Here is a 12,459-nt window from a genome sequence, read left to right on the forward strand (position 1 = left end):
ATTTATTTAGTGTCATCTTTTAATTAGATAATCTTATAATTTTAATAAATAAAAAATAAAATATTCATTTATTTAATAATAAAAAAAGTAAATAAATTATTTTTATTTATTTTAAAATAAGTTAATATTTTTTACCACTATTTTTGCACAATAATACACATATATATATTTAAATTATTTTAAAAAATAATAAAACTATAAAAATGGCAAAACATATAATTACTTCGTCTATATAATTCTTTAATACTATTTTTACAAAATTATATATATATATATATATATATATATATATATTAAATTGTATTACTTTTTGCTAAAGTTGCCGTTTCTGTAAAAATATTAAAAACATAATTAGTTTATTCTAAATCCTCCTTTGAACTAAATTTTACAAAATGTAAACCCCATTCTACTCGAACACAAATAGACATCTGACTGTGATGAACGCCCTGAAAATTTACAGTGACGAAAATCCAGCAGCACAAGTAATGGGCGTCTGTGGCTGTATAAGGACTCACCCATAGTCCATGATGTATTTATGTTGTTATATAATTTTCCATGACTGTATTCATTTTGAGATGATATAATTTCACCGTCACAATGGTTGGGTTGGGTTGGGTGAACTAAATTTTTGGTATGGTGGTGAGATCCAAATGATAAACCTCCAAACTTCATGGCAGAGGTATATATGAACTGCATGGATGCTATATCTGCCGAGATGATGATGTCCAAACTTCAACCTAATGAGATTTCACATTCTGAATCGTACAACTTGTGTGCTGCCAACTCCTACGAGCTATCTATGAATTGCGTGACGGAAATTCTGTACAAAAAACGCATTCAGTATGTCGTCTGGAAGGAATCATGACGAATAGGGGCTCTGCCCATGAAATCCCGATCTTGTAGAAGTAAAAGGCTCCGCTGTCAAAATCAAGACAAACAAATTGCAATATGGTTAATTTCAAAACAAAATTACTTCATAGAAATACACTTAAAAACACTCGTTAGCTTAAAAAAAGTCAAGAGTTCCAAGAACATGGATGAAAAATAATTATTTGAAACACTTCTAAGTACAAAATATACTGAATACTCAACCTACAAGGATGTACAAACACTTCTAAATGGACTCATGCAGTAAGGGTGGACAAAAAATTCAAAATTCAAAATCTAATCCATAATTATCCATATCCATATTAGTTTTCATCCATTTAAATGGATTTATTTCAAATCTAAATCCATATTTTTGGATCCTATCCATTTAATTGAATATGGATTAGATATAAATTGGATACATTTTTGGATTATCCAAATTGCATTTTGGGATAGATTTTGACTTGGCCTGAGCCAAGTTATGCTAAGACAAACTAGCCGATGTCGAACATGCTAATGTTGAGCCGAACAAGCCCACACCAATGTCGAGCTGAGCAAACTCGGGTTGATGTCGAGCCGAACGAGTCCGAGTTAATGTCAAGTCTCCTGTGCCCAGGCCAATGTCGAGTCAATTGGGCCCAAGCCAACGTCTAGTCTCTCGGGCTCGAGCCGACGTCAAGCCGGCCACGGTCAATGTCAAGTGGAGCGGGCCCAAGCCGATGTCAAGTCGACTGGGCCCTGACCAATGTCGAGCCGAACGAGCCCGAACCGAGGTAGAGTCTCCCGGGCCCGAGCTGATGTCAAGTCGATTGGGCCTAGACCAATGTCGAGCTGAACGGGCCCGAGCAGTCTCCCGGGCTCAAGCCGATGTCGAGTCGATTGGCCCCAGGCCAATGTCGAGCTGAGCAGGCCCAAGCCAATTTTGAGACTCCCGGGCCCTAGCCGATGTCGAGCCGAACGGGCCCAGGTCGTTGTCAAGTCGAGCGATCTCGAGCCGATGTCGAGTCATCAGGGACCGGACAATGTCGAGTGGAGCGGGCACAAATCGATGTAGAGTCGATTGGGCCCTGGCTAATGTCAAGTCGAGCGAGCCTGAATCGATGTCGAGCCGATGTCTAGTGGAGCGAACCCGAATCTATGTCGAGTCGATTGGGCCCAGGCTAATGTCAAGACGATTGGGCCTAGGCTAATGTCAAGACGATTGAGCCCAGGCTAATGTCAAGACGATTGGGCCCTGGCTAATGTCGAGTTGATTGGGCCATGGCTAATGTCTAGCCGAGCGAGCTCTAGCCGATGTCAAGACGTCCGGGCCTAGATTGATGTCTAGTTGTTCGGGCCTAGACCGATGTCGAGTCGTTCGGGCTCAGATCGATTTCGAGTCGTCTGGGTTCATGCGGATGTCGAGTTCGGATTCAGATCGATTTTAAGTAGAGATGGCCTGGGCCGATATCGAGTCGAGCATCCCGGGCCGATGTTGAGTCAAAGGGCCCGACCCAATGTCGAGTATCCCGGGCCCGGGCCAGTGTCGAGTTGAGTTGGCCGGAGCCGATGTCGAGCAGAACAGGCCCAGGCCGATCTCAAGCCAAGAGGGCTTGAGTCAATGTCGAGTCGTTCAGGCCAGGACAATGTCGAGTGGAGCAGGCACAGATCGATGTCGAGTCAATTGGGCCCTGGATAATGTCGAGTCGTCCGAGTTTAGGTCGATGTCGAGTTGTCCGGTATCAAGCAAAACGGGCTCGAACCGATGTCGAGTCGTTCAACCAGAACTGATGTTGAGTAGTTCAGGCCCGAATCGCTGTCAAGTCGTCTTGTCCCGGACAGATGTCGAGTGGAGCGGGCCCTGATCAATGTTGATTCGATTGAGAGCCCTGGCTAATGTCACGCCAAGCGGATCGATGCCAAGTCGTCCGGGATCGGGCTGATATCTAGTGGTGCGGGCCCGGGTCGATGTCGTGTTGATTGGGCCATGGCTAATATCGAGCCGAGCAGGCTCGAGCCAATGTTGAGTCGTCTGAGCCCATATCTATGTCGAGTCGTCCGAGCCCGGACTGATGCCGAGTCGTTCGGGCTCAGACTCATGTTGAGTCGTCCTGGCCCGAACCACTCTAGAGTCGTCTGGTCCCAGACCGATGTCGAGTGGAGCGGGCCCGGATCGATGTCGAGTCGATTGGGCCCGAACCGATGTCAAGTTATCCGGGATCGATCTGATGTCGAGTGGAGTGGGCCCGAATCGATGTCGTGTCGATTGGGCCATGGCTAATGTCGAGCAGAGCGGACCGATGTCGAGTCGTCCGGGTTCGGACCGATGTTTATTCTTCCAGGATCGAGTCGATGTCAAGTGGATCGGGCCCGGGTCGATGTCGAGTCAATTGGGCCCTGGCTAATGTCGAGCCAAGCAGGTCTGAGCCGATGTCAAGCGTATCGGGCCCGAACCGATGACAAGTCGAGCGGGCCTCTGCTATTGTCGAGTTGAGCATTCCCGAGTCGATGTCGAGCCTAGCTGGATCGGGACGATGTCAAGCCGAGCTGGCTTGGGCCGATATCGAGCCGAGCATCCCAGGCTAATGTCGAGTCGTCGGGCCCACGCCAACGTCGAGCCGAACTGGCTAGCCCAATGTCGAGCTGAGCAAGCCCAACTGATGTCGAGTCTCTAGGGTCGAGGCTACTGTTCAGAGGTCTGAAACCGGGCCGATGTCAAGCCGAGCGGGCTCGAGCCAATGTCGAGTCTCACGGTCCCAGGCTGATGTCGAGCCGAACGGGCCGAGGCCAAAGTCGAGATAAGCAAACCCGGGCTGATGTCGAGCCGAACAGGCACGAACCAATGTAGAGTTCATTGTGCCCAAGCCAATGTCGAGCCGATTGGGCCTTAGCCAACGTCGAGTCTCCCGGGCTTGGGCCGATGTCAAGCCAAATGGGCCACGATCGATGTCGAGTGGGACAAGCCCGAGTCGATGTCAAGTTGATTGGGCCCTTACCAATGACGAGCCGAACAAGCTCGAACCGAAGTCGAGTCGATTGGGCCTGACCAATGTCGAGACGATAGGGCTTGACCCAATGTTGAGTCTCTCGGGCCCAAGCCAATGTTGAGTGGAACAAGCCCGGGCCAATGTTGAGTCTCTCGGGCCCAAGCGAATGTCGAGTGGAACGGGCCCGGGCCAATGGGCTCGAACCGATGTCAAATAGATCGGGCCCAGGCTATTGTTGAGTCGATAGGTCCAGACTGATGTTGAGTGGTCCAGAACCATACCATTGTCTACTCATCCGGTCCTGGACCTATGTCGAGTCGTCCGGGTTCGGGCCGATGTCAAGTCGTCCAGGATCGAGCCGATGTCTAGTGGAGAGGATCCGAGTCGATGTCGTGTAGATTGGGACCTGGCTAACGTCAAGTTCAGCAGGCTCGAGCTGATGTCGAGTCAACCGGGCCTGGGCCATTGTTGAGTCGTCTGAGCCCGGACTAATGTCGAGTTGAGCGGGCCTGGATCGATGTTGAGTCAATTGGGCCCTAGCTAAGATTGAGCCGAGCGGACCGATGTCGAGTCAGTCGGGCTCGACCCGAGTTCGAGTTATCTGGGCCCGAACTAATGTTGAGTAGTATGGGCTCGGGCCGATGTTGAGTCGTCTGGGCTTGAACCGATGTCGAGTGGAGCGGACCCGAATCGATGTCGAGTCAATTGGGCCTTGGCAAATGTCGAGTCGAGCAGACCGATGTCGAGTCGTTCAGGTTCGGGATGAGGCTTATCCGTCCAGGATCGAGTCGATGCCGTGTGGAGCGGGCCCTGGCTAATGTCGAGCCAAGCGAGCCCGGGCCGATGTTAAGCCGACCGGGCTTGGGCCGATGTCAAGTCGAGCTGGCTCTGGCCATTTTCAAGCCGAGCATTCCCCAGTCGATGTCGAGCCTAGCTGGCCCGGGCCGATATCGAGCCAAGCATCCCGGGCTAATGTCGAGTCATCGGGCCCATGCTGACATAGAGTTGAACGGGAGTTGAGCAAATCCGACCGATATCAAGTCGAACGGGCCCATGCCAGTGTCGAGTCTCCCGAGCCTAGGCCGATGTTGAGTGGAACGGGCTCGAACCGATGTCGAGCCAAGTGGGCCCGAGCCAATGTCGAGTCTCCCGGGCCCAAGCTGATGTCGAGCCGAACAGGCCCAGACCAATGTATAGTTGAGCAAATTCGAGCTGATGTCGTCAAACGAGACCAGGTGAATATCAAATCTCCTGGGCCCAGGCCAATGAATTTTAACATGTCTAGGTCATATCCATGCTTCCTAGTCCTATTGACTTCATCAATTTTTCAGTGAGAAACACAATTTTAGATAAAACTTACCTTCGTCGTCTTCATCTCCATTTTGACTAGTAAAGAATGGGGTGAGGTAGTTTTTATCAATTGCTGTAAAAGATGCAGCACTGCAACGAAGAAGCAAAGAGAAATTAGATTGGCAACATCATTATATACCTAACCCTATTTGCAGTTTCAGAACATAGACGATACCTCTTGTGCAATTCTTTTAGCTTCATCTTGATTTTGTTCCCTGAAGATGACTCTTCATTGTAAGGAGGAGCAATATAACCATTTCTTCCATCAAAATTCTTGCAAAAAAAATAAAAAAATTTGAAAGATTATCCATTGTCAGAGTCATCTTGGGACTGTCAAAATTGTGTACATCTAATATTGACGGGTGATGCCTACAGATGCAAATTTCAAGGTAAAAGACATACAAGAAACTCCGCAGAAGTAGAATAAACACACAAAATTGTCTTAAATGGCATTATTTGTTGTAAAACTTACTGTGACAGTACCAACTGAAGCCAAAGGGCTATCGTCATCACCACCTACAACATCTAGAGCTTCCAGCATGGTACCTGTTGAACCACCAATTAGCAATACCTGAAAAAATAGTTTGAGGTTGAAATTACTGCTCAGGGATGGGAATTAAACAAAAGCTCGGGGTAAAAGTTTCCTACCTGCTAATGACCTAAATAAGAAAATTAAATGAATTGGACAAATCTTTAACTACGCATCACTGATCTCATATTACTCATCCACCTCAAATTATTATCTTCTCTACACTTAGTTTTTGCCCTTGTAGGCACTATGTATGCAAATAATATTTACAATGTACACAATATACAACATCGTCAAGTACCTTACACTACCCCTTATTTATATTTTACAGTAATTAGCTTAGTGAATGGACAAGAGTGTGCCTACCGTCAAAACAACTATTGCAGTAGTTGCAGTAAAGATGGTCTGTCCATGTCCTTCTGGAAGATCATGAACGGATTGCAGAGCAAGCGCAAAAGCCATTGCACCTCGAAGTCCTATTCACGTGCACAAAGTGAACAACTTAGGCATGGCATTATAGAATATGCCACAGGCAAGAAGTAGTTTATTTTATAGACAGAATTAATCAATCTTTCACCGTAAATTCGAAGATTTAAGTTTTGTTGAATTTCTTACCACTATACCAAAGTGCCTTCTGATATTTTGGAGGTATCCTTCGATGACTGGGTCTGACCACATTTACCAAATAAGCACAAGAGAAGACATTTGCAGCCCTGCAAATAGAAACCCAAGAATATAATTTACAACTTCTAAGAGAAATGCAAAAGTATAAATATGCTTAAAATGGCATGCAAATATTTATACTGAAGAAAACTATCCAAAATGCCAGAAATGAGCATGTGCCACAGTAATCAAGACATAAAATGATATCAATCAGTATAAATTAAATACCTTGCAATTCCGATAAATATCTGAAGTGGTTATTATATGGGTTAAGGAAGAAGCACCAAGAAGAAAATAAAATGCTAAGGTAATATAAATGACATATCACAGCAGTTCCAATTTGAGGCCAAAAAGGATACAATGGAGAAGAATATAAATCCAACATGTGACCAGCTATGTTGCTCCATAGCAATATCAAAGCCCATGTATATAAATCTGTACAACACAAGACAAAAGGTGTGCACATCATTCAGAGGAAATGTAAAAACACAACAGGGTAAGTACCACAAATGAAATCCTCCTTACACAAATGTTTCAGCTAAAGATGATATCAACTCGAAAAAGGCTGATGCAAATCTTTGAGAACTTTGTGACAAATTGGAATATGCATAATGCTTCATGACCTAAAAAAAAACAAAAACAAAGCACAAGAATACTCATAAAGATGTCTTAACATGGACATGAAACAACACAAACTATATATATGTGTGCGTGTGCGCGTGCGTGTGGATGGACCAAATTACACCATGTAAGTTATGCCAAATGTTACACCGTTCAATATCCTTTGCTTGGATCATATTCTTTTAAAAGTCACTGTTAGATTGAAAGTTTCTATCACATAGATCATTTATACAAAACTTTATATTAATCTAAAATTATTTGATGCGCCTTTTATATAGATTAAGATTGACGTAATGCATTGCATACTTTTCAAAATATGCTAAAATATGAATAATTTAATCATCTTGTTATTGTGTCTCAGTGTTAACAAAATAGACATGAATAACCACCATGATATTAAATTATAATAAGCTTGGATTGACAAAATTCACGTTTTATATAAAATTATTAATAGTGTAACTTACACCAGTGTACTTTAATCCCTCCTCATATGTATACGTGTAAACAATATGTACTTACTATTCCAGTGAACAGTATTGATACAATACCAGACAGACCAAGGCCTTCAGCAAGCATGTACCTAAAAAAGAAAATATTTTCGTATTGATTTACATCATGAATGAAAGTTGAGAAGATTGTATGAAAGTTATGAACAAAGGATCCAAGAAGACATCTTACGAGAAATATGGGAAAAGGACAAATAGACAGCTCTCCAAGTTCTGAAGGCTGAATGGAACCATAAAATTCTTCTGATCAGTTTATTCCAAACATGATGGAATCATCAAACAACAAATCTTCCCATCAAAACTAATATAAAATACTTACTTGTCAATATCTAATCCTGCATACTTAAATAGGTTCTGGTAGTCAAGGTTTCACAACATATTTTTACTTATAAATCTGACCAAAATGAGTACTACAAATATATAGAACAAGAATGGATTTCAAAGGATATCAAAGCAGATATAAATCCAACTCCAACACCTGCAAAATCACCAAATGAATCACAACTAAGGAATAGCATCTGTGATGCAAAAGTTGACAAAATAAAACTAGTTCCTTAGTGAGGCTCCCCCACTCCCCTGAACCACAACCTAAACAGAACATTTTATAAAGACTGACCTGCTGACATTGACCCTACAAAAGTCTCCAAAAACCGAACAACCACCATGAATAAATTTTGTCCAGATGGATCAGCTTTAACAGATGACATTGTCCTGCAAAGTACGTGCTTAAGTTAAAAATGAACCTTAATGATATTGGTCTACTTCAGATAAAAGCCATATACTTCAGACATTCAGGTACCTGTACAAAGAAATAGCCATCTGCCCATAACACAAGAGGGAGGATTAAGACAAAAGAAAAAACAAAAATAACATTAGAAAAAACAATGAAAAAGATCATCCAATTAGCACTATCTATCTTTAACCATATCTGCACTACAGAAAAAAAAATTATGTGCATTCTCCAGCAACAGGAACTTACTGCATCATTCAAAACAGATTCCCCAAAAACCAAGGCGTATAGATTGACATCAGTGCCCAGCTCCTGCAAATAACAAAGGTGAAGTTCCATGTTAGAAATTAAATATATCATAAGATATAGATTTATTGTGCATATGCGGTCAGGATTAAGATGAAGGAAAACAGAAGACGAGCTCAGATAGAAAATAGGAAAGCACAAAGTTTAGTGGTCAATAGCAAGCTATAGCAGGATAGTGGAGCGGCCCTAGGCCACTATGGGCCTCAAATAGCAGCCAAAGTAGCAACTTTTACAAGATATAGCAGCACTACCATGATAAAGGCTTCAAAAAGGTATTTATTTTACCCCTATAACTAGTATTATCACCGGTGGATGACAGAATGGCAAAATTCAGCCATATAAAGATGCCATTGCAGCCTATGGCACTGCTACAACAGACCTTCCTTCACAAATTGCCTAAGGCAGTTGGCAAGAAATTCACCACACCAATCCACCATGGTGACCATGTTGCTGCAATTAAACAACATTTGCCTCAAACATCATTCTTTGGGGTTTTTTCGGGGTAAAATATTCCACAAGTTACCATTGTTTTGACCTTAATTTTTCACACTTTATATGACTACTTATCCTATTTCCATTCTTTCTTATTCCTTTGAACTTGCCAATTCACATTCTGCTAATTTTTTATTCACCCTAGATTGATGGTCATTCTGTGTGTAAACTTTACTAATGATTTATCCGGAATTTCTTTAATTTTGGGGGTTTTGTTTATTACTTATAAGTGTCGTATAAATTATTTAGTTTGTTTATAATATATATAATGGAGGTCATCCCACTCTTGCTTTTATGGACCACTATCTCAGATTGATAACTACGGCACAAATCTCTAATTTGATTCATAACTAGGCCATTTCATCCAGTTCTTGATGAGATGGTGAAGAATATTATAGAATTGTAAAATTTTAAATTTTCCTCACTATGGCTTCATGTTATTTTCCTGTTACGTACTATTAATGAAAATATGTTCTATAATGATATTTTTTGTCATTCATAATTTATTTATGGCATTATACCAAATGTTTATGATAATCTAAACCAAGATCTGAACTTGTGTGAAAAATGTAGAAACATGAGCAAAAAAAACAGACATAGAAGGGAATGTTAATCAACATGGCTATTGACATTCCACTGCCTTTTGTATTGGACATGCATATTGGATTAATGAACCTTATGGCTCACAAACTAGGATATTGAAACGTGCATATGGACTAACAGACTAAAGGTATAAATGGAAGAATTACAAAATAAAGAGGAAAATCACCTGAAATATGGACAAAACAGTAACAGGATCAGTAGCTGATATAAGAGCACCAAACATCAGGCACTCTACGAAAGGTAGCTTATACATTAGAAAGAGCACACCACCAAGATAACTGCAGCATAGATGAAAAATAATAAGCAATTAATTGAAAAAATTCCTCATACAATCAATAGCACACTATGGCAGCAGTATAGTAGAATAGTGGAGTGGAGAGGAGCTGCCTTGAACCACTGTGGGATTCAAATAGCAGAGTGGTTTTCAATGGCGACCATTGTGGCTACTATAGCAGCAAAAATGGATTTTTCTGCGGGATAGCAGCACTACCATGATACAGCCTTCAAAAAACCCATTGTTACCCTAGAACACCATTTTGTGGGGGTTTTCGGGTAAAATATTTCACAAAAAAGTAACCTTAGTTTTGACCTCTGTTCCTATACATTTTTTTCGCGTGTTCTTTCTTCTCCTTCCTGGGTCACATTCGGATAATTTTTATCTAATTTGCTATATTCATTTCCTATTATTTTCACAACGATATTTCATGTTTTGACATTACTATCATGTTATTATTGTTTCAACATTGATGGTGATTGTGTTTAACTTGTGAGCTATTATTTATCATGAATTTCTTTAATTTTGGGCATTTTTTTATTGAGTATTTATGTGTAGAATACACTTGTAATATGTATTCTAACTAAGCTTCTAAAACCTGCAATTGCAATTTCAGCCACAAGGTCAAAATTCTTAGGATCACAGTGACCACAATTATGACTGCATTGACCGCATTTGTCAACAGTATAGCACAATATCAAGGATTGCAGCGAAAATACTACCAGTACCATGACCACAATTTGAAACCTTTCATAACATTTAAATGGTGGTCATCCTGCTTCCCCTTATCTCTGGATAGCATTTTCAAAGTTAGTCGCTAAGAACCACTATCAAATATTCAAGATTGATAAAGGTCTGTCTGGATGAGTTTCTCTATAAACACATATAAGAAGAAAAAAACTTAAACTTACATAAAAGAACTTCCATAATTTAGCCTAATAAGAACGCGTACCAATTACACCAAAAGAGAGGTTAAAAAAAACTTACACCAAGATACCCGTAACAATTGAAGCTATAAAGGTGCCGAGGATAGCAAATGTGACAATTGCTCCAAAATTCGAGAAAAATGGTTTCTGCAAATGAATAACACCATTAACACCAAGTCAAAAGGCTTGTCCTAGAGAACAGAAGACTTGTTTGGGTAGAGGCAAAAAAGAGTTTCTGAGAGCTTCTCTACTGGAAATATAGAGGGATTCTTTTCTCGGTAAACAAATTCTCAAAAGACGTTCTAGCTTCGTATCCAAACAAGCTAAAACACATGTCTAGACAAAAGAGCACAGTGGAGGAACTCACAGGTGCGAGACTGAACCCAGACTGAGTAAGAGGAGTCAAGAAAAACACGAGATAGTGTAGCCACAATACATGATTAAAACAAATAACTAAAAATTCGAGGAAAAGAAAACAATAACAGTATCTATCAGAGGATATAATATGATAGGAGGTAGCAAGAACAGGAAGAAAAACTCCTCGTGAAAATTGAACCACGCCCTGTACAAATTTCACAATCCAAATGTCAGCTCCGGAAAATAAATTCAAAAAACCAATAACAGAGTTCATTATTAGTGAAAACAACCTGATACTAGTCTCGGTGTCTGAAATGTTTGCCAGAATGCCAACAATTAACCCTGGAGAGTGAAAGTTAGGTTAAAAAAACGGGAAAAAAGAAAAAAGAAAGTTCAAGAAAGGAAAGAGAAGGTACCTATGAGAAGAGAAGCACTGGCTTCGGGGATGATGTAAACCTTCTTGCGACGGAGAACGTGGCCGAGGACGAAGGACAGGACGAGCATCATGATCTGCAGAAGGATTCCGACGCCGGCAGCTTGTTGGTCCTTGCCGGGAGCCTTGCGAGTGTCGGCCGGAGAAATTTCAATCTCCGAAGCCATTGTCCTTGCCGAAAGCAATTATCCGATTGCTTCCGATTGCGATTGGATTTCTTGGCGAATCAGAACAGAACGCTGTTCTCTCAACAACTCTGTTCTGATCAGATTCTCTCTTTCAATTCCTTTTCTCCACTCTTCTTTCTTACCTCTACGACTCCGCTTCTGCAAAGAACAATAAATAATAGTAAAATAATAAACACATAATTTAACTACAATATTATTTTAGTGTAAATAAAAACTATGATTATAAATTATTCACTCTTACGATAATTTCTTAAAAAAAATCAGTAAATAGGGTATAAATTTATTCATCTAATAACATTTTGTATAGTTAAATTTGTTTTATATTAGTTTTTGGCTAACCTTCGTTTTTTTTTTCACCATAACTAATTAACGGTCTAACAATTTCTCCCCACCGTATTAGTCATGTACACCACCACATATTAACAATTTCACCTTCTAGAAACACTTTATATATTTGACTAACATTATTTCTAAGGAAAATGGTAATAAAAAAATATTACATCAATGGTATCTGAAAATCAAATGTGCAAATTTGAGCTGAGGGTTTTATGGATTGAGTTAGACTTAAAATTCATTTTGTAATATGGTATCAGAGTCATCTCGATCTTATTTTAGCGAGTGTTTGTTGAATCTATCGTGTCACTCACT

General features: G+C 41.0%; 1 protein-coding gene across 1 annotated transcript; it reads right to left on the reverse strand.

The window, feature by feature from the left end:
- Positions 1-337: 337 nt before the first annotated feature.
- LOC137832089 (sodium/hydrogen exchanger 6-like) lies at positions 338-11,939 on the reverse strand. The gene is made up of 22 exons (XM_068640076.1): positions 11,607-11,939; positions 11,481-11,532; positions 11,336-11,395; positions 11,201-11,225; positions 10,895-10,980; positions 9,800-9,911; positions 8,482-8,544; positions 8,302-8,321; positions 8,119-8,213; positions 7,952-7,980; positions 7,822-7,853; positions 7,675-7,722; positions 7,516-7,576; positions 6,901-6,998; positions 6,735-6,810; positions 6,604-6,623; positions 6,328-6,425; positions 6,079-6,188; positions 5,656-5,754; positions 5,359-5,456; positions 5,194-5,273; positions 338-918 (listed from the first exon to the last, which is right to left on the reverse strand). The coding sequence occupies exons 1-22, from the start codon at positions 11,788-11,790 to the stop codon at positions 860-862; spliced, it is 1,605 nt and encodes a 534-aa protein (XP_068496177.1). The 5' UTR covers positions 11,791-11,939; the 3' UTR covers positions 338-859.
- Positions 11,940-12,459: the final 520 nt, after the last annotated feature.

The sequence above is a fragment of the Phaseolus vulgaris genome, chromosome 6 (genome assembly GCF_000499845.2).
Source record: "Phaseolus vulgaris cultivar G19833 chromosome 6, P. vulgaris v2.0, whole genome shotgun sequence".
Lineage (NCBI taxonomy): Eukaryota > Viridiplantae > Streptophyta > Magnoliopsida > Fabales > Fabaceae > Phaseolus > Phaseolus vulgaris.

What these genes read in the sequence shown, in the direction of transcription:
- LOC137832089 (XM_068640076.1), bottom strand. Translation starts at nt 11,790, where the DNA reads ATGGCTTCGGAGATTGAAATTTCTCCGGCCGACACTCGCAAGGCTCCC. An exon ending in CTGGGTTCAGTCTCGCACCT is followed by an intron (nt 10,981 to 11,200) that starts GTGAGTTCCTCC and finishes ATTCATTTGCAG; the next exon opens with AAACCATTTTTCTCGAATTT. An exon ending in AATCTGTTTTGAATGATGCA is followed by an intron (nt 8,322 to 8,481) that starts GTAAGTTCCTGT and finishes TGTTATGGGCAG; the next exon opens with ATGGCTATTTCTTTGTACAG.